Raw genomic sequence first — 20,405 nt, forward strand, 5'->3', positions numbered from 1 at the left:
CACGGCGTCTCGCGGTGCAGCCAAATGATGTTTACCTTGCGGCGGTGTGACGACGACAATGTTGAAGTCTTACGGCGCACCACATATCTACTAGTCTACGTCTCTCCCTACCACGGAGATGCGGCCCGGCAAATTCAAACCTCTCCCGTGACTCAGCTCCCCGTCGATGAACGAACTACACTGTGATCAAGATCCAGAGCCAATCGCCACCCAGTGCCCTCGAGACGCTAACTCTGTTCGAGGCTCTTTCTATCTGCTGGGTTGATTTCCTAAATACGGCCCGGCAAATTAAATCATTGGCCAAAGACAATGGCGACAGACGTCCACGATACAGGCGCACTTCGTCTCACCGTCTGCCTCAGGAAGCGCCCCTTGTGTGCGTTGGTAGTACCTCTGGCTCCGATACTCTTCCTGGTCCTCATGACAACGGACGGTGAACTGCTCGTCTTACATAGTTCAAACATTGTGCTATCCTCGGTTTCCCCCTTTCACAACTCAGCGGCAATTCCTTTGAGGAAACACAGTGAGACTCGAGCTCAAAACAGATGGATGGGTACTCGCCGTCTGTGAACCCCCATCAACAAGCTCTCATTCTCATACGGTTGTACGAATGGATAGACGAGTGTTTATCTGGCCTACATACCGTCAGCTGCTATCTCAACTTCTTCGCGGCTGTGGTCACAAAGCTTCAGTCAAGGAAAAGAGAAGGGAGAGAAGCTTTTACCACCCTTTCTGCTCAGCTGGATCCCATCCAACACTTGCTCATCAAAATAACCCAATGAGATACGACAACAAAAATGTCCTCACTTATCACCACCCAAATCCTCCTTGCCAGCTGTTTGTGGTGCAGCTTGACCTTGGCCTTGGCCCCACCGAAACGTTCTCCTCAAACAGACATCTTGAGCACAAGGTCCAAACCACCCGCGCTTCAATCATCATGGAACATTATGGGCGCTCTCTTTCCCTGCGTTTTGATCATCATTGCCGTCTACTTCCTTGCCGAACGCTGCTACGTACGGGTAAATCGTGGCTTTGACCAGGTCGAAGCTCCCCAATGGACCTCGGCAAACTTGGGTGAAGACGGGTATGTCCGAACAAAGATCTTTGGTTTTCTGAGCGTTTCACCCACTGACCTAGCGTCACTATTCCCAGCCCTGACTACCAAGTCATGTGGTTATCAAATTTCCTGGGTGTGATGGTGACCCGTGATAGGGAGATTGTCGGTATGGCTCGTCGGCAACCCCCCGAAGAACAAAGTTCGTTAGGGATAAGCGTCACCTCCACCTCGTCAGCTTCATCAAATGCGGTACCAGTACCCCCGACGGTGTATGCCTGGTGATGGCGAGCTTCAGCCGGAGTCGAACCGAGGTGGAGAGAGCAAGGGGGTGATACCCGATATTATTCATAGTGTGGATGGCAGGCCAACAACGTCATCTGCACTATGACGGAAGCATTGGGTTCTTCGCCTGTTACAGTCTACCAGATACGCGAAGTTGGTCAATTCCACAATCTGGGGCCAACAGCAACTCTTCAACAACAGCACTTGTCCCAACCACGGCATCGACCTCACCCCAACCCGATAAGATGTCTATTCCAACCTCGTCAAAAACCACAAAGTGACTGACTTCGGCCTCAACGTGAGACTTGGCGGCAGCACGGACCAGGAAAGACGAACAAGCCAATGTGATGTTCAGTGTACCTTCAAGCAAGTGTAAAAGTGGGGGTCCCTAAGCGTCCCAATCGACTCCGAAAAAACGCCATGCAGGGCCATGCAGGGCCATGCAAGCGAGGAACCTTGTCCATCTATCTGAGCGGGCTCCGCGTCGACGAAGAGACGACGACAAGATAATTTTGGTGGCCCACGCATCAACACAGTTTAAAGGGAAACCGAGCTTGAAGACTGTGCTGCATGTGGTGTACATATGGCAAGGCCAGTAATTGCTCGAAGCGACTTGCAACGTGCAAACCTGACAATAGACACGGTCTGTCTCGTCCAACCTCTTTTTGTTCCACCTCGTATCTTCACTCTTTTGGGCTCCTGCCTTAGCCTTATCCGTCAAAGATCAGCGTGTGCCACACAGAGACGGAAATGAGCGTGGGTGACGAGGTGCTCTGCGCCGACCCTTTCCCCGTTGAGACTGCGTGATCGGCCTTGGATCACTGATGGGATCAGCTTCGGATCTGCCATGACCTGTGCGCTTCCCGCCCAATGCTGTTCGCCCTACCCTTCGTCGTGTCTTTCGGACAAGTCCCACAAGCCCTCACAGAATGCGACCAGGACACGCGACGCAGCTTAATGCCATCCCAGTCGAAACACTGTTTGAAGTGCACCGCCAAGTTGCAAACAGGAGCCGAAAAGACCGGATAAAGTGTCCTTGTCCCTTTTGTTATCTAGCGCGCGGAGCTTGTTGGCGTACACTAGACTCGAGGCCCCCGGAAATTGTCTCTTCATCAGCCAAGTCAGCCCGCTGCAACGCCGGGCTTTCTGTTCTGCACAGTCTCGCCGACCAGATATCGTCTTTTTAAACCGCGGAGAGTCCGCCCTGCTGCCGCCGTGGCTATGATCAAGAACTTGGATGTGATACTGGGGTCCAGGGTAGCATCGTCGTCGTCGAGCTCGGGGTGCCTCATGGCCAGTGTGGCCCCTGAATTATCGGTGCCAAGCGGGAGCTCGGGGAAGTTGAAATTGGGGGCAGATTGCGCTATCCCGCCCTGGGTATAGCGCCAGGTACAGACCTCCATTCGACAAGGGCCGTTCCGTCGATCTTTACCGAACCTAGGGATACCAGTGACAGGGCTCAACTGCTCAGCAACAGAGGGCCAATGTGCAGTCCATGCATCAAAGACTGTACTGCCGTTGCTTTTCCCCCGGCCCACGACTTCCATGATTCGTCGACGTTGAGCTCGGGAGGTAACGGATGTGACTCCTGGTGAAAGATCCGGGTTCTATACAGGACCTGATTTCATTACTTCTGAGCTAGTATAACTCTTGCTAGTGTCCATGATCTCCGATCCACGCTACCAAATGCGTCTCGTCTGTTCTTTTTCTCTCTTCTCTGTTCCCTAACTTCATCCCACTCTGCAACAGATCCCTCCACTCGTTTGGGATGTCACTCGTTTGACACCAGCAAAACATTCGCTATCAGCATATCCAATGACCAGCGGACAACTTCGACGAGATATCAATGTCCACATATCACACTCTTTGTGATCTGAACGGCACCGAGACCAGCCAGACGATGGACAATCAAGATGGGTTCGAACATGGCTTGAAAAAGCGGATAATCCAGGAAGTCTTTGACAAGCTTCTGAGCCCATTGTGCAAGGCCTTTCCCAAGGCACCAGGTTGTCCTACGCCAGAAGAGCCAGTGGAGGCGCCGCCGCAGTCAACAACGCCGACAACAACGCCGACGACAACACCGGCACCGGCCGCAACTTCACCTCCCGCAGTTATAGCACCACTTCCAGCCGCAACAAAGACTCAGCCCGCGAGTCCTCCCGTTGTGACACAGCCACCGGTAGTGGTAGCACCGCCAGCCACTACTGCTCCCGCAGTCGTGAAGCCCTCGTCAACCAGCATCACGCCGCAGCCAACGAAGGGAGCTGAACAAGGGTCAGGATCGAATCATGGAACTAAATCGGGTGAAGGATCTGGACAAGGTAACGAATCAGGAAGTGGCTCTGGTTTGAATGGTGCGGATAAGGGTAATGCCGGAAATGCAGGGACTGATGGATCCAACTCTGGCAAGGGAGCCACGGGACCTGTCGGATCTGATAACGACAACAACACCACCGTTCCACCATCGAGCATGACTTCGGATACGACTGCAGTACAGCCCACGGCTACCTCAGCCAGCTTTGATGGGAATGCATTTTTTCCTGGGAACGTTGTTCTCGCCGCCCCAATGGCAGTCCCAAGTCAGTCATCCGAGTCGGGCGAAGATACGGTTGGGGATGGTACCTCGGGGGATGGGGATAATTGGGCGCAGGGTTCTCAGCCTTCGGCCACATCCTATAACTCAGCAATTCAACATAACGGCCAAGCCATTTCTACAACGCTCTCCACTGCATGGATCGCCGCAGGCACTCCAACAAGCATCCCATCAGTAGAAAGCACCATCCCTGGGCAAGCATCTGGATCTGATGACCCTTCACGGGGCAACCCAGACCTTTATCCTACCCCCGGCTCAACTCACACGCCAGCGGGTGGAGGCTCAACCACAGGAAATAGCGACAGTCCCGCTGGGGACTCGCCTAATACCAGCAGCACGGGTCTTGTATCTGGTATTGCCGGTGGTGTCATCAGTAAGTCGGACCATCAGCCATTACTCCCCAAGAACTTATCACTAACATTCATCTCCCCCAGCCATTGTGGTCCTCTTCTTTGTTCTGTTCCTTCTCCTCTACAAATACCGCCGCAACGCCCGCGTCCAGAACTTCCTCATCAAGTACACCCCCCTGAAAGTAGCCGCCTACACGAAGCGTGACAAGAAGCGATCCTCGATGGGCAAAGGCCTGCTCCTCGAGGACGAGGAGCCATCATCACCCACCATGACCGAGAAAGGGAAGAACGTCAACTACGGCACCATCCTGCCCGCCCCCGTCACGCAACCCAACCCCACCGCCAGCCGCGCCCCTACCAAAGCCATCCCACCGCCCGGCCTCGACACAGCTCACGGCCTCAGGTCCCCGACGCCCAATGAAAACCGTCACAGCATGTTCGAACGCGTGTCCACCAGCATGTCCGATTACTTCCCGCAACCCCCCTCGCCGACGCACTCCCAACACTCGCGCGGCAACAGCGTCGAATCGCTCGGCGGCGTCAGTATTGCTAGCAGCGGCATCTTTTCCGCCTCCATGCTGCCGCCTTCTACTGCCTGCAGCAACAGTACCGCGTCCTGGGCGTTGCCGCCGAGCACGTCGCATAGTCAGGCGATGCAGTTTCAGCCGTTGCAGCCGATGCCGATGCCGATGAGACAGTCGGGGTTGTCGACGCAGATGTCGTCGTCGATGGCGGCACCGAGGGAAGGGCAGGCGGGTCCGTCAAATTGGCGGGATAGACCGGATTCGTGGGGGTTCTGATCTGATTTTCTCTTTTTCTTTCCTTTTGTTCAGCTGGGAGGGAGAAAAAAAGAACAGGAACGGATGATGGGCACGACTCGAAGCGAGACTTAGGAGGGGAGTGATGCATGAGTACAGGAAATTATCTTTTGTCTTGGGCAATGACAAATCATCCATTTGCAAGTACACGGATTGACGTTGCAGTCTTGCTGACGAGAATCAAATGCTTGAAAGACACTGAAAGAGGAGGAGGATGAGGGGCAGGGAATTAATCAGCTTCGGGTTCTCGCGCCTCGTGCACACGACTTCAAAAGACTTTGTTTTACACACCTGTTCTACTAGTACTTTGTCGGTCAATGTATCCCTCCGACAAGTTACGTAGTTGGGTACCTGTTAATGATATTGTGTAATGAAGTTAGATACTATTGGTCGTCCAAGCGCACATTTACGCTGTACAATACATGCTTGCTTTGAACTGCTTTTGCCATCGCTTCAAACATTGTTCCTTCTTCAAGCATCATAGAGGGATATGACCCTTTCAAGCCATCCTTAACCACCACTACCTACCCTACAAGAAGCATCAGCTCATGATATTCCCACCTCTACATAACCAAACACCCCGACTCCTTCTTTGTTTTCTTCTTCTTCCACTCTATCCTCTCCTCAACCCTCACCACCACAGCCGGCTCACATACAGGCCAGGGTAGTAAACACGCACAATTTGGAACCACCAACGGCATGTGCACTCTCGTAGTCAAGTTCACCCCAGTGCCTCCGCAGACACAATTTGGATTCCCGCCATAACCCACCAAATACCCCTGTCCTCCTCCGGTGAAGATGTCCCGAATGGCCTGCTGCATCTTCCAGCGGGTGTGGTACCTGCTACTGCCACTGCAGTTCATGTATGCATTCGTAGTAAAAATACCTTCTAAACATGAATTCAATCCGTCGTCGCATGCAGGGCGACAGAGGAAGTACTGAACTACGTCGCTGTAGGGCGGTCCGGTTTTGATGGGCGGGCGGGAGGTGAAGGGGAAGGGTTCCGTTGGGACTGTTTTTTTTTTTTTTTTTTTTTTTTTTCTCGTTCTGGTCAGGTTATCATGTCATGTTATGTCAAAAACAATCACCTCCATATCATCGCATTGAGCCTGTCAAGTTAAAGCAATGATCCTTGTGCAGTAAATGCGATGGGGGAAGGAGGAGGAGGAGGAGGACGGAGGACTGTGTGAACAAACCCGAACTGGGGGGGGGGAGGGGGGCGACTTGAAGAAGAAAAAAAAGAAAAAAAAAAAAAGAAAAAGAAAACGAACCATAAACCCTCCACAACAACCAATCAACCAACCAACAAAAATAATCGACGCTCATGTACACCAACTCTGCATCATGAACGATATTGCTCCAAATCGCCCAGAGAACTACGCTCGTGGCGTCGCTTATGAGTTGGCTGTAGCCGTGACGATGGAGAAGCGAAGGATCGAGCTGTTCGCAGCGGGAGAGAACGAAACGGTGGCGTTGGAAAGCTTCGGGGCTGGGTGTTACGTAGTAGTATGAGAAGGGGCGGATGCAGCAGGCGCAATTTTGTTGCTGCTGCTGTTGTTGTTGTTGTTGTTGTTGTTGTTGTAGGTCGTAGTGATTAGATGATGTTATTGAGGTTGATGTTGAGGTTGCTGTTGCTTCTGGTTGCCAATCTGCTGGCCAGATGTAGGTGGCGTACCGGATTCGGTCTGGGGGGTAGCGGCGGGTTCCTGGCATGTTTGTGTTCTGGTCGTTGAGCTTTGAAAAGAATCAAAAGTTGGTGAATGATGTTATCGAGTTGATGTTATTGCAAGTGGAGGATGGATGAATTCCCGAGCTGGATACACCAAGCTCAGATACTGGGGTGGCATCTTGAACCAAGATCAGGGTAGGAATACGATGATCAGCTGTGGTCCGGTTCTTCAGGCGACTGTTATACTTCCACCGACGGTCGCCTTCAATGATTTATCCCGAGTTCAATACTACCACGGCATGTCAAACACTGTAATGCCATACCTACCTAAGCCACAGATATGAGTTGGGGAAGTAACCTCATGTGCGACGAGGAGTCACGACGGGGACAGAGATGCTTGGCTATTCAGTGGAAGTGTTGAAACCATGCGGCTCAACCTTAAATAGGCACAAAGGCGAGGCATACTCCAGTCACACAGAGGTCACAGAGTGCACAGAAATCGAGAGAAAGACAGCTTGTGAAATAAAAAAAAATAAAAAACATACAACACCAGGGATTCGCTGGTCGTCACCGACCCAACTACTAGTCTGGCCCTCACTGGCTTATCTATGGGAGAGCGGACGGGATCCCGAGTTTTCCAGTGGGTATGGTCGTATGTGCTTGCTAGTAATCCAAATTTGGTTTATGATTCGAGGTACGTGCAAATGAGGGAGGGAATGTTGAGGTGTGTTCTTACAACAACTCCCCTTTCCAAGATTGTGACGAACAGCAGAGCCCCCCCGAGAGCCGGACACTATTGCGAAACCAAGCAGCATTCCGTTACCGCTTCCGTGCTACCTTGGCACCAAACATGTTCTTCACATGTGGTTCCTTCGACAAATGCTGCGGTGGGCTCACTTGTGAAGCAGTGTGTGTCCTCTCGCTTGAGAGACCATGATCAATGTCGCCTAGTAGAGGAACTTAACCCTCTAGCCGGATTGTTCGTACATGTGTCACTCTTCAAGATGTTGGCAAACCGGTGAGGTAGATGCCATGTGGTGCTTGAGAGTGACACTGTCAGCGGTGTGTCATGTCCGTGTTGTTGGTCTGGAATTGTGTTGATACACTCGCCGTTATTGTTGAGTGTAGTCTGGTCTGGTCCTTCTAGTGACACATCGTTGCCGAAGTGTTTGCTGGCACTGATGTTGCCCTGTCAAGCAGTCTTCCAGAAAAGGCCGATAGCAGGGCTGCCAGGGCAGCAGAGCCATGCGGCTCGTCGCAGGCTCGATGTTGTACGGCGATGGCATAATGGCACAAACGAGACACTTGTGAATAACAAACATGAACGGATGCCTGGGTGACTGTTTTAGTGGCACCATTGCGCCACGTCTCCGTCTTGGTCACAGGGCAGCACATTCCAATACGGTTTGGTTTGATCCTCTGTCATGTTTCGATATCGGGTATTGTTGGAAGTCCGTGCCCTGGGCCGCCATTCACTGGCCTTGCCCATTCACTGGCACTCCCTCCAGGTATTTTAGGCTGCCCTGCTTTCCGTTTCTCCTCTTCCGTTAGACAACTCCAATACATCCATCTTTTCGTTGTCGCTTCCTTTCCCCCCCCCGATAGGTATGCATGAGTCAGGTACCTCATATTAATGGCGACTGAAAGCCTGGCACGATTTCGGCTCTTGGAGGCTGGCTGCATGGGTTCAAGAGGCTCGGTCTGTGGGATCCCGTTCTTGGACATACATTCGACTTCTTACCTTTCCCATATTCGAGGCGCACTCATGGTGCACAACAACCTGGATTGCGATTCAGCCGTCTGGTTGAAAGGGCGTACTTGGGAGATGGTGATGGAGACGGTGACTTACAGGTAGAATTGGGTCCATCAACCAGCGCAAATTGCATGAAGCCCGTGAGTCCTTTTGCTGCTGCCTGCAGAAATCGAATTTCAATAGCTCTTTCCCGAAATGTTTGAGGTAGTGTGATTCCAGCCCGTTTTGTCATGATGAACAGCAGCCACGATCCAGTCATTCGGCGGTCTCCAAGGCGGTCTCCAACCTTAAACACACATACATATGCAATTAATAGTTAAGCATGTATCTATGTGTTCTATAATTGGCTGTTAGTAGCATATATGTAATGGAGATCGTACATCCGCTCGTTGCTATCTCAGCCTCAACTTGCCGTTACCCCGCCTTCATAGAGCAACCAAGGTCTCATCTCATCAGCACACAACATCCGAACAGCGCCATTGATTCTTCAGGACCTGAACACTCTCCGGGAGTCAAGATGCCTCCGACTTATACGACACCGTCGGGCGAGTTACACCTTTCAGAGAAGGCATTCAATCGTCTTTGCGAAAGATGCGACGGCATTTTCGAGAGTACCGCGTTTGCACATAAACGTGCCAGGAGGGCCCGTACCGATTATCTCACAGATGATGTGCCCTTTGGCACCTTGAAAGAATTATTGAACTCGGCGTCGAAGGGTGCCTGCCATTTTTGTTGTTCTTTGGCTGCTCGAGTTCTAGTGTCAGAAAGCGCCCACCTTCTCACAAGCCGAGAGATGAAGCCCGATAAGCAAGTTCACCCATCTCTACAACCTGTCGTGTCGCAAGGGGTGTTTTCAGGGATGGAAATAGAACCCGCCATCGACACATTAACTGCCGGGGGCGATAAAACTTTGTGGCTTTCTTGGACTATTTGGCCCAGCGAATACATGACTGCCGGTGAGGAGGCTGTTGATTTACGTCTCAATATTGTGGGTGAAGATGGTAAGCCCATCCCGCTTACCAGCTGGAAACAACATCAATTGCTTCTCCCTCAGGAAGAGGATGGTAAGCCGTTTTCCATATCTAGTGGGCATCCCTTAAGGTAGCTAACCTTACTAATGGTCTTCTTTCTTCAGTTTATCCATGTCGGGTTGATGGTTTCCCAAACAGTCTTTACACGGGGAGCGAAGCAAGCTTGAATCAAGCGCTCCAGTGGGTTGAGAACTGTGTGTCCAACCATCCATCATGCAATAAGGCTGTCCATGAGAACTTACAGCGGAGACACCCCGCCCGATTTCTTGATGTAGGATGTACGGGCAGCTGTACGGTTAAGCTGACCGAAACTACCGGAATGGACTTTCAGAAGCAAAGATACATGACACTAAGTCATTGCTGGGGCGACTCAGTACCGGCTCGTCTTCTAGTGGACAACTATGACTCCCGATTGAAGGGGTTTGCGCTCGATGAGTTACCAAAGACATTTCAGGAGGCAATTCGGCTAACTCAGAGGCTGGACGTACAATTCTTGTGGATTGATTGCCTGTGTATCATTCAGGACTCACTTGACGATTGGGAAGCAGAATCCGCCAAGATGCGTTCTGTTTACCAAAACACGTACCTCAATCTAGCCGCCGGTGCGTCGCCACACTCCAGCGGGGGCTTTTTTTTCCCAAGGCACCCTCTATCATTCGTGCCCTGGTCCATAAGGCTAGCTACGCACAGCACCTTAGTACAAAGCTATGATATTAACGATACTCCTATTCTATATACAAGAGGCTGGGTTCTCCAGGAGCAAATCTTGCCGCGCCGTACCCTTATCTCTGGGCGACAGGAGCTTTACTGGGAATGCTCCATGGTGAGGGCAAGCGAATGCTTTCCAGATTCAGTCCCCCAGGATCTTTCAAAGAGCGGGGTGTTTACTCCTCCTCCGATGAAGTTGTTTCAATGTGAGCGACTTCTTGACGCCAAACGACTGGAGGCCTGGGCATGTTTGGCCAGTGACTACTCCGGTAGGAAACTTACCAAGCAGTCAGACAAACTTGTGGCCATTTCGGGTCTCGCAGAGCATTTGAGCAATGAATGGGATGGCGTTACCTACCTTGCCGGCCTATGGTCATACCGTCTTCGAGAGAACCTTTTGTGGAAATGCCTGGATGTTGGACAGAGCAAAGGACGAAATGATGATATAGCCCCTTCCTGGTCTTGGGCATCATTGAGCGCTAAATGTGAATTACCTTCACCAAGGACCTACCAGAGGATGGACATCCTTGCTGAAGTCTTAGAGGCTATGGTCTCTCCAGTCACGCCAACACACTTATTCGGCCAAATACAGAAGGGCGGAATGGTCAGGATTAGAGGCCCATTGTTACGAGCTAGTTGTACCGCGAGAAGCACGACTTTGCAACCAGAGTGGAGATACGATCTGAGTGAGGAAAGGGATGGTATGTGGACTTCACTACCAGATCTGAAACTATCGTGGGATGAACAAGAATCCCACGGCTCAGCGATCATTTACCTTGCGCCCCTCCAAGTTAATTTCCTAGGTTCCCTCCATTTCCACCTTGAGGGACTATTCTTAAGACCCGCGTTGACATCTCCGGCACGGAAAGGAACATTCGAAAGACTGGGAGTGTTCGAAATGGTCCAAGAGATTTGTTATCTCCCAAACCAGTACCTCTCTGGTCCATTTCTCGATAGCACCCTGTACAAGGCATTGATGTTCGACAGCCCCGGTCGACATTTTCATCCACTGACTGGTGTTTCCGAGGAAGAGAGGATGAACTTACTGAAATCTGATCCGTATCTGAACGGCCCACTGAATACAACCAAGCTGAAACACCGTTACTCTCCTGAGCTTGAGCCTGAGCAGTACCCCAACCTTGCAAAGTTCCTCGACTGCTTGGAAATAGCAGCACAATACAATCGGGAGAGCGACAGCCCGGACGAGAACTTGGGACAGGATGAAGGCAATGGGTTCTACATATACGAGATAGTGTAAGGCTACCTCTAACTAGACTGACATCCAGTTGGAGTGGAGGAGAGAGAGAAAGGATGAAGTCTGTTACGGGGCAACCAGACCGGGCAGGCCGCACAGAAATGAGAGGAAACGTCACTCTGCCTTCTCCCTATTTCCGCTCCTTCCAACTTCATGGATTTCTGTCCTCCTGGTACCTGTACTGTTGCCTTCGAGGTCTTGTCTCGGTCCGTGCCCCCCACAATATTCTATCGGTTCATAAATCCTTCCTCAACTTTCCCCTCGTCCTTCTCTCAAAATTTCTTCTCTCAAACGACTACCTTCTCTCCTCAGCAATAACTGGGGTCGTTTCGTGCTTGGCTCTGCAAACATAACTCGAAGAAGAACGCAGCGGTACCAAAATGAACGCCAACCACCACCACCACCACCACCACCACCACCACAACAACCGCAACCACAACCACAACCGCCTCCGTGACCGCAGGCGCAATCGTGGTCGCGTTGCGAGCCCCGCGAGCGTGGAGGACCGCGCTCCTCCCCTTGGTAAGTACCTGAGCAATCCATCCATCTCACTCAACGACAACAAGAACTACCTCTGACTCATCTTTCTTCCACAGCTGCCGGTCATCACATTGAGAGCTGGGGTCTCGTGGACCAGGAAAACCGCGCTCCTGCTCCGGGTAAGTAGTGGAAGATCAATTTTCCTCAATCATCGAGAAGAAGAGCTAACTCAGCTTGCCTTCACAGCTGACATCCGCCACGTTGAGGGCTGGGGTCAAGTCGACTTCGGAAACCGCGTTCTTGGTAAGCAATAAACGATTCATCCTTCTCACCCATAGTGAATGAGAACTAACTAAATTTGTCTCCAAAGCTGAAGCTCGCCCCGTGCCCGAAGACGATTACGGTATGCAAACCACAAACATGAGCCATCTCCTCAACGTCATTCCCGCAGCAGAACAACTAACTCAGGTCTTTCTACCATAGACGCTGCCACATTCAACCAGTCCATCAATGCGGAAGGTGAAGCGGACATCATCCGCCCGCTCATCACCTTGGCCGTCAGGCAGATGGGTCCCTCGTGCTTGTTTTGGGTCAGCGCCGGCCCGATGCAGGCAGCCGACGACCCAACCTGGATCGCCGACCACCACGTCAAGGCCCATGGCGACCAGGCCCTGGCGAGGATGACGGTCGCCCTGGCCGTCCACAAATGGGGCCGGGGTGCCCAGATTTCGCTCACGGCTCGCCCTCCTTCTCCTCCTCCTCCGCCGGACGTCATCCCGCCCCCGCCGGCCCCGCAGCATCACTACGCGGCTCCCCCCGTGGCTCCTGGCGTGGCTCCTCATCAAGGGGAGTACTATTACCCGCCTCCTCGAGAAGAGTACTATCCGCCTCCTCAAGAGGAGTATTACCCGCCTCCTCACCACTACCCGGCGGATCCTTACGCGCCTGCGCCTTACCAGCCGTAAGCGGCGGGCCAGGCTGCTCGCCCTGCTGCACTCCCGAGTCCCGGATGGACACCCCTTTTGCAACGCTTGGGGCTTGTTCTTGAAGCTCCATGTGTGCCGTGAGACCACTTAGTTTGAAGAGAACAAGTCACAAGCGTTGCGGAGGGGTTTGTCAACCTTCGAAGATCGAACAATTGGGGTAGCGTCTACGAGAACAAGCGTGTTGTCTGGGTACAGGGGCATTTTCGTGTACATATTCGGGTGTTTTGGGAATAGCAGTGGGTCTTCGTGGGATATGGCCAGGGGTGGATCGACCGGTCGGTTTGGGATAAGACGAAATGTCTGTCCGGCACGCGTTGTTGAGATACTGTCAGCGGGCTGAAAAAATGGTTTTGGAGGATGGTCGGAGCAGCGGGTGCTGCGTCGTCATGTAAAGCGAAGCTGGGATTGCGAAAAGCTACGACATCAGTGCGGCGACAAAAAGGGAAGGACAGACTGAGGTGGAGATCACTGGTCATCAGACACATCACTCGGCGTTCTAACAGCGATTCCTTCGAATTTTCTATATTTTTGTCTCATTATTGTCAATGTCTAGAGAGAGATAACTCAAGATTCACGTCACCTGGGAATAACACTTGATGATCACCCTAGAGGTAGTGCCGTCTCGTAATAGTTATCATTGAACTTGCCCTCAACTTTGAAGTTTTGACACCATTCCCTACGTCACCGACTGTCCCCTTATGTGACTTCACACCCCAAATGCTCTTTTACAGTTCCGGCCGCGTCTTCTGTATAAGTACCTGTAGGTAGGTGACGAGGACAAATGGCGCAGATTCTCGTTTGCTTGGCCCAAATGACTGAACTGGAGGAAGGTACCATAACTTCGTAATATCTACAGCGTCGGTTCCGGGAAGGAAACATCGTGGACCTTGTCCTTGCAATGCGGTCATGGAACCTTGAAGAATTTCAGGAAGCAGAAGGAATGATTTCGCCAACCTGCCTGGTGTGGTTTGAGAACACCTCTTCTCAGCTTTCAACTTCAGCAATGTCGGTATTCTAGATTCTTTGACTCCCTCTGGCCTCTGCTAGTTACCTCACTTCATTCAATTACCAGGTAGAGGCCTGTCCCTTCCTCGATTTTCCTCGATTGTAATCTAAGGCCCATCATGGCGTGATTGGACAAGATAGAGGCGTACCTTATCTAGAGGTAGGTACCTCCACAGGGGCATGGTCGGTGGAAATTATGAGAAGTCAAATGCAAGGGAGAGATCACAGCCACGAGGTGGAAGGAAGGCTCGATTCCAACGCGGGCGCGCTAGACCGAGATGGGAATATCGGGCAAACATGAGGGGGGTTGCCTCATGACTGGTTCTAAACATTGTTACTAGCTCAGGGGAATCTGAATAAGATCGCGTCTCTCCCTCCCACTTGTCCATATAATCGTCGCGTTCATGACTCCTTCACACATAATTGTCACTTCTCAATCAAACGTATCCCCAAACATCATCCTGCCCCAGTCTTGACGGGTGTCTACGAGGCATACCTCAGTTCGGTTCATCTTCTTTCAGGGTAAAGACCTTGGGTATACCCAGACATCTGCCTGTCGCCGTCTTAGTTTGGTTTGTGCTCACGTCTTTGCTTGCTCTACAACTTGGCTGGCTAACTCGAGGATATGGAGTGATCACAGACACCACCCAACAAAACTTCGGCTCTTATCTGATTCAACTCCCTCTTGCCGATACTGAAGTGAGACTCAGAAAAACTTTGTTGGTAACCCGGAGCCGATAGAGCATGCGTACATGTTTGACTTCTCGTCAACCTCACTAACCCCGTCCACAGGCCAAGTTCCCCTATTTCCGCGTGTCCTTTTATCCTGTTCGACGTGTTACCCGTCGAGATTCGCTTATCGACACGTTGAGATTAAAACCCGATCAAGGAGCGGACCGGCTTGTGCACAAACAGACTCGTGGCGCTTGTCAAGATTCCCTCGGAAGGGTTCTCGGCAGTAAGAAACTGGGATACCCGCCAGACATACGAATCTCGAGATTGCATCAAACGGCGATCTATATATAGTCTACGCATTTCTCAATCAGCCTCTTCGCCTCACTTTCTTCTCATTCATCGTCTGCGTGGTAGGCCATCTTTCAGCCGCACAAAAACGTCCTCTTTCGTCTTCAGCAAGCCGTGACAGCTTTGACAACAGGCGGAAGTCAACAAACCTCAACCTTGTCTCACCCATCAGGCCATTGAACCAGACACAAACATTTCGTCAAGGGTCTAGACTACATCACCAGGAACTCCTTCCAAAATGAATTCGCCAGCCGAGAACACCAGCGGCACAGACGCCGTTCATTCTGCTTCCAAACCACTACCTCTTCGCCCCACGGCGGCAACAGCAACCGCCGTAACCATCCCCGATAACAGCACCACCCACACCTCAGCTCCCCAGATCAACACCAAGTCGGGCGCCAGTATTTACAGCAAGCCCCTCATGCTGACCGCGTACGACAAGTATGTCCTCGGATTCAGCATGACCCATCTCTGGCGTTGTCCCTCGAAAACCATTCTCATTCCCCTTTTTCGACAGAACTTCCGTGCCGAGAAACACGTCGACATTGGCGTGGGCACGGGTTTTTTCATCGGTGACGCTTTGGCCGAGAGACTTGCTAAGGACGAGGATCTCATGCCACTGGAGAGGGACCAGGATAGTAAACTGGCCCAGCCCAAGATCGAGATTACCTTGATGGATCTGAATGCAGTGGCGCTCGAAAAAGCAAAGGGGAGGATCATGGGGGTTGTTAACAAGCACAAGGCGAGAGCAGCAGGTGGCCACGGCAACGTCCTCGGCAGCGGCAAGCAATCGGGACATGGACATGGCGCAAACGTGGCATCTACTAGTCAAACTGTCAACGTAACCACCATCCAAGCCGACGTTTTGGATGAGTCACTCGTCCTCCTGCCCAAAGGCAGTAAGCTTTCCGGACTCTCGAAACAGTTCAAGTCGGTCAGCATGTTCAATTTGCTGCACTGTCTACCCGCTGCTCCCGAGGCGCAAGGGGGACAGGAAATCAAAAACCGCGCCTTCAAACTTGCCGCCGCGTGTCTAGCGGATGATGGTGTCCTGGTTGGTTGCACGATTCTGGGACGGAAGTACATTGCAAATCCGTCTCGTCCGAGTTCGTCCGGCGGCACGGGATCGGGATCGGGAGTGGTGAAGAAGGGCGTGGGACGTACAAGTAAGAAACCTTCTATCTTGAAGAGGGGCATGACGTGGACGGTAATGAAGTGGTACAATGCAACGGGAGTGTTTGGCAACTGGGCGGATGAGAGGGAGGGGTTCGAGAAGGGACTGCGGGAGAATTTCGAGGTGGTGGAGACGCATGTGGAGGGTTGTATGCTGCTTTTCAATGCGGCGAGGCCGAAGAGGAGTGAGCTGTGAACTTCATCGATGTTTGGGGGTTCAAAAGATACGACTTGATGCGTGGAAGGGACTGTACACCATGATGGTAACTGGAGCACATAAAATGCTCTGTGTACGTGGAAGTGTCCTGGCGTTTGCCTCTACGAGGTCCCGGTCAGTACACAGTTGGCCAAAAGTCAGGGGTCAGTTGAATGGATGCTTTCACAGTCCTGAGGAAACTTCGATGGATTTTTGCTTCTTATTGCTTCTTCAAGACACGTTGCTTCAAAAAGGAGCCAGGAGTGTACAAGCTGGTAACACAATGTCAAAGCGACAAAGACTCGAGTTATTCGGAAACAGGCGTCAAGGATCACGTACTGCGAAATTTGAGAAACCCGTATTGGTTTGGAGGAAGGGTTTGCCATAGAGGTAGCTTGGTTCAGCATACCTCTACAGATACCGAGAGGAAGTCACCACTAATGAATCATGTTTGAGATCTCTTGCCAGTCCTTGACTGTGTTCTATTCTATCTCGAAGCTCATGGATGTACTGAAAACAAACGTGATAGTTCAACACCTTTGACCCTGCAACCGCCATTCCAAATAACTACCTAACTTGATTCGAGTCCTTTCAGCCAGGCATTTACCTCTACTTCGCCTTAGCCCCCAACAACTTCAAATGATGCATATAATCCCAATCCAGCCCCAACAGCTCATGAATCCACCTGAGAATAACCACAAAACTCTCCGGCTCGCCCATATGCCACTCCTCCCTCACGATCCTCGCCTCCTTGGGCCTTCCCCATTTCAGCGCCAGCGCCAGATCCTCCACGGGGAAGATGCGATCCCACTCGCCATTCACCACCAAACACCTACAGCACTGCCCCATAAGCGTGCCATCCAGCAAAAGCGAGAATTTCAATTGTCCTTCTTTTTTGAACTGTTCCACTCCATCACTGCCATACCCAAATTTATACGCCAATGTATCCGCCAAATCAAAGGGATACTCCAAATTATTCACTTTCTCCAACCACGCTTCATCAAACATGTGATGACACCCGCCTCCCAGACTGATGCTCCCCAGTAGTCGATCATGGTGCGTATGCGCCGCGCGCAAGGCGTAGTATCCCCCTGTGGAAAAGCCCCAGACTATAATCTTGGTGCTATCGATTTCCTCATGCTTCTCCTTTGCAACAAAGTCGAGAACAGACGACCACTGTCTATCAGCACTCTCCGGATCACTAGCCAAAGCAGGCGAGTCGCCCGTCCCTGGGATTTCGACGACCAGCGTGGCGACCCCTTTATCAAGGAAGCCGCGTTGCCAGACGGCCAGCTCGGTGCGGTAGCCGTCTAGGCCTGTCATTATGATCACCAGGGGGTAGCCAGAGAAAGAGGAGGAAGAAGAGGAGGAAGAGGAAGAAGGGGAGGCAGAGGAAGGGGGGATGAGTAAGTTAACGGGGATGAAGGAGTTTTGTTCGCTGGAGCTTGCCAAGGCGTGCGTGTGCGGGATGAGGACTTCGTGGATGGGGTGTTCCATTAGCTTGGCTCCGGCGTAGAACATTTCTTTACCCTTTTTCCAGGCTTGGTGCTGCAGAGGGGAGCGAGGGGCGGGGAAGCGGGCGATGCGGTAGACTGCTGATGCTCGGCTAGAGGGGTTCTATCATGTTACTTTATGTTTTCTTTTTGTTTCGATGTGCACCATGTGATGAGAGGGCCTGGGAGGGAGCTTGTCCTGGGATGATAGGTGAAGGTAGAGGTGGAGGGAGGTACTGACAGGTAATACTCTCGAGCTTTGTCCGTGTCTCCTTCCTGCTGAGCAACAGCTGCGGTCTGGCCGAGCTTCTCAGCGGTTCCGAAGAAACAACTGGCGTACTCGTCCCAGTTGTAGGGCTCTTTGAGGCCTTTGGCAATGATGTGCTCGGCGATGGGCTGGAAGTCTTCGAGGGAGCCGAACATGAAGGGGTAGATGCCCTTGGAGCACTTTTTGGGTATCTGTCAGTAATCTACTGCGCAGTAGATAGAGGTACCTGAGACGAAATTTCGAAAAGATGGAATTTACCGGATCCTTCCACTTGGTCTCCCACAGCTGCTCAAACGAGTCATGATGGGGCATCCTGTCGTTCATATGCCACCCGTTGGGGTACCGGGGGTCATTGGGGCTTTTGCCCATGTTGGATGCGTGTGGCATGGTTTTCGAACGACCGAAAATTGGATTGCCATGAAATGAGTTGGATGAGGAGAACATTGTGTGCAGGTTTTGGCCGTTCTGTTGGTGTTCAAATACCGCGGACCGGCGTTGGGGAAAGTCCGAAAGTCAAGTCAAAGTGGCTTCCAAGTTCTTTAGTTGCATTAGAATCCTCTCATGAACATGCGGGCTGCAATGGATGCTTCTTTCTTTGGCTTCTACATATCTCCAGCTGCCGAGAAACCGGTAGTAGGGTAACCGCATCAAGGTTGGACGACCTACAGGCAGGAAGGCCCATTGTACCTGCCTCTAGAAAAGGCAACCCCCGGTCACAGGAAAGAGGCCATCAACAGTCAGAGCAGGAAGCCATCTAGCGTGAAGGAAATAGGCCAGTGATAGCGAGAGACGGAAGGTATGCCATCCTTTCCTCTCCAGAACCAACTAAGCATTCCACTCCAATGATTTCGCGATCACAGAGGGTTGACCAGACGTCAAAGCTTCCGACTTCCACAACAGGAATCCCGTGACTGGAATTCTTCGTGGTCGAGAGTAGGTAAACGAGATTGGGGATCCGGGGGAGATTAAGGACTACCTCTGTGTTGGTGTCGTATGTTTTGTAGATACCGGCATCATCCGCATCGATCGGGTACAGAGGCATTTCCAGGCCTTGGTTCGAACGGTTCAAATCATTCTGGAAAACAGGGCAAAGAACGGATCTACATCAATCCTACGTTATCTCCCAGGGATCAAATGAGTGTTGTAGATATAGACATGGATTGATTAAGCGTCACCAAGTCATGTGCTAACAACATGTGGGATTTTGGCCCTGGTCAGGCAGGGGCGCAGCGAAGCCCCTTTTAGTGTACACTAACTACACTACAACACTACTTACTACCTTGACAGAGCAGGGTGCCGCCTTGTGTCAAGAGATTGACTTTAGACACTGTAGGAGTATGAAAAGACGGTCTCGCGATTCGGCTTCAAGCCCGAATAAAAATTATATAAAAAAAGGGAAATGTCTCAAAGTAATGGCACCTGCATTTCGTAAGCCTCAACCGTCTTTTCATCTCCAGACATATCGAACCACATAGGGTTTGGCGTTGGCGATCATGATCACCGCTGAACAAGTATCTTCCTTACCTTCCATATTCTTAGCACCTACTTAACATTCCGGGTGAGATGCGCTAAAATCGGTCCCTTTAGTGTACACTAACTAACTTTGCTCTTTTGCGGATGGACCCCACTGAAGGTCTGGTTAGCGCCAATGCCCATGATCCCACCGACTGCCGTAAGAAGCTGACGACAGCATTCTGCCCATTTCTTCATTGCAGTCGTGTAACCTAAGTAAGTAACGGATAGTGATTACCTCGTGCCAACAGAATGAGCGGCACAGAGACGGAAGACATATGAAGATCTGCAGTGGAGAGAGCCAGCCATACTACATGGAATCCAACGGCTGAGGAAGGCGACTTGAAGGAACTATCAAAGTACTTCAGTTGGGGCTTACAATGATGAGATGACGGAGGATACCGAAGAACAAGTCGAAAGAAAAGAACAGAACAAGAGAGATTTCCCTTGATATCGGAAGACAAGTCCGGGTCATTTGTAGAGGGAAAAGCAGAGACCAACACGTCAACCACAGGGCTTGAAACGAAATAACCATCGGACTTTTTTTTGGGGTCGCACAGGGGTCGGGTCCCTTCCCCGCAGGTGTCAGTTGGCAGCCTGTGCCAGGTCCCTGTACCTTGCAGGACTAGTGTGCTAGGGATGATAAACAGTCCGGCAGGCAGGTGCCAAAAGCATAGAGAGACCTAGGTAGTGTCACCACCCAGAGTGTCACCTCACCTTTCCTATTCCCCATCCTTCCGTAGTGTAGACGGC

At 51.6% G+C, this 20,405-nt stretch overlaps 8 protein-coding genes across 8 annotated transcripts; 5 read left to right on the top strand and 3 right to left on the bottom strand.

Annotated features, from left to right (window-relative positions):
* Positions 1 to 684: 684 nt before the first annotated feature.
* On the top strand, positions 685 to 1,533 carry B0T23DRAFT_234417 (uncharacterized protein). The gene is made up of 2 exons (XM_062833942.1): positions 685 to 1,084; positions 1,153 to 1,533. The coding sequence occupies exons 1-2, from the start codon at positions 798 to 800 to the stop codon at positions 1,337 to 1,339; spliced, it is 474 nt and encodes a 157-aa protein (XP_062689383.1). The 5' UTR covers positions 685 to 797; the 3' UTR covers positions 1,340 to 1,533.
* Positions 1,534 to 2,138: 605 nt separating this feature from the next.
* On the bottom strand, positions 2,139 to 3,035 carry B0T23DRAFT_234432 (uncharacterized protein). Its single transcript, XM_062833943.1, has one exon. It carries the CDS (start codon positions 2,884 to 2,886, stop codon positions 2,461 to 2,463), a length of 426 nt encoding a protein of 141 aa, XP_062689384.1. The 5' UTR covers positions 2,887 to 3,035; the 3' UTR covers positions 2,139 to 2,460.
* A 204-nt stretch (positions 3,036 to 3,239) lies between these two features.
* B0T23DRAFT_325304 (uncharacterized protein) lies at positions 3,240 to 5,082 on the top strand (the record flags this gene model as incomplete). The annotated part of the gene is made up of 2 exons (XM_062835497.1): positions 3,240 to 4,305; positions 4,367 to 5,082. 2 exons carry the CDS (start codon positions 3,240 to 3,242, stop codon positions 5,080 to 5,082), a joined length of 1,782 nt encoding a protein of 593 aa, XP_062689385.1.
* Positions 5,083 to 5,230: 148 nt separating this feature from the next.
* Positions 5,231 to 6,813, bottom strand: B0T23DRAFT_399216 (uncharacterized protein; the record flags this gene model as incomplete). Its single annotated transcript, XM_062838405.1, has 6 exons — positions 5,231 to 5,298; positions 5,392 to 5,451; position 5,629; positions 5,757 to 5,952; positions 5,987 to 6,112; positions 6,404 to 6,813. The coding sequence occupies 6 exons, from the start codon at positions 6,811 to 6,813 to the stop codon at positions 5,231 to 5,233; spliced, it is 861 nt and encodes a 286-aa protein (XP_062689386.1).
* A 2,129-nt stretch (positions 6,814 to 8,942) lies between these two features.
* On the top strand, positions 8,943 to 11,708 carry B0T23DRAFT_234470 (HET-domain-containing protein). The gene is made up of 2 exons (XM_062833944.1): positions 8,943 to 9,586; positions 9,658 to 11,708. Exons 1-2 carry the CDS (start codon positions 9,040 to 9,042, stop codon positions 11,517 to 11,519), a joined length of 2,409 nt encoding a protein of 802 aa, XP_062689387.1. The 5' UTR covers positions 8,943 to 9,039; the 3' UTR covers positions 11,520 to 11,708.
* Positions 11,567 to 13,054, top strand: B0T23DRAFT_234479 (uncharacterized protein). Its single transcript, XM_062833945.1, has 5 exons — positions 11,567 to 12,038; positions 12,113 to 12,175; positions 12,243 to 12,299; positions 12,367 to 12,399; positions 12,480 to 13,054. The coding sequence occupies exons 1-5, from the start codon at positions 11,897 to 11,899 to the stop codon at positions 12,959 to 12,961; spliced, it is 777 nt and encodes a 258-aa protein (XP_062689388.1). The 5' UTR covers positions 11,567 to 11,896; the 3' UTR covers positions 12,962 to 13,054.
* Positions 13,055 to 15,248: 2,194 nt separating this feature from the next.
* Positions 15,249 to 16,379, top strand: B0T23DRAFT_432209 (uncharacterized protein; the record flags this gene model as incomplete). Its single annotated transcript, XM_062840362.1, has 1 exon — positions 15,249 to 16,379. One exon carries the CDS (start codon positions 15,249 to 15,251, stop codon positions 16,377 to 16,379), a length of 1,131 nt encoding a protein of 376 aa, XP_062689389.1.
* A 609-nt stretch (positions 16,380 to 16,988) lies between these two features.
* B0T23DRAFT_324454 (Alpha/Beta hydrolase protein) lies at positions 16,989 to 18,527 on the bottom strand (the record flags this gene model as incomplete). The annotated part of the gene is made up of 3 exons (XM_062835426.1): positions 16,989 to 17,985; positions 18,114 to 18,319; positions 18,399 to 18,527. 3 exons carry the CDS (start codon positions 18,525 to 18,527, stop codon positions 16,989 to 16,991), a joined length of 1,332 nt encoding a protein of 443 aa, XP_062689390.1.
* Positions 18,528 to 20,405: the final 1,878 nt, after the last annotated feature.

Source organism: Neurospora hispaniola (assembly GCF_033458365.1).
Source record: "Neurospora hispaniola strain FGSC 10403 chromosome Unknown B0T23scaffold_8, whole genome shotgun sequence".
Lineage (NCBI taxonomy): Eukaryota > Fungi > Ascomycota > Sordariomycetes > Sordariales > Sordariaceae > Neurospora > Neurospora hispaniola.

Bases quoted from the DNA above. Each gene is read 5' to 3' on its own strand.
- B0T23DRAFT_234417 (XM_062833942.1), top strand. From the start codon at position 798: ATGTCCTCACTTATCACCACCCAAATCCTCCTTGCCAGCTGTTTGTGG. The intron at 1,085-1,152 runs GTATGTCCGAAC...CACTATTCCCAG, and splicing joins GCAAACTTGGGTGAAGACGG to CCCTGACTACCAAGTCATGT.
- B0T23DRAFT_234432 (XM_062833943.1), bottom strand. From the start codon at position 2,886: ATGGAAGTCGTGGGCCGGGGGAAAAGCAACGGCAGTACAGTCTTTGAT.
- B0T23DRAFT_234470 (XM_062833944.1), top strand. From the start codon at position 9,040: ATGCCTCCGACTTATACGACACCGTCGGGCGAGTTACACCTTTCAGAG. The intron at 9,587-9,657 runs GTAAGCCGTTTT...TTCTTTCTTCAG, and splicing joins TCTCCCTCAGGAAGAGGATG to TTTATCCATGTCGGGTTGAT.
- B0T23DRAFT_234479 (XM_062833945.1), top strand. From the start codon at position 11,897: ATGAACGCCAACCACCACCACCACCACCACCACCACCACCACAACAAC. The intron at 12,176-12,242 runs GTAAGTAGTGGA...TTGCCTTCACAG, and splicing joins AAACCGCGCTCCTGCTCCGG to CTGACATCCGCCACGTTGAG. The intron at 12,300-12,366 runs GTAAGCAATAAA...TTGTCTCCAAAG, and splicing joins CTTCGGAAACCGCGTTCTTG to CTGAAGCTCGCCCCGTGCCC.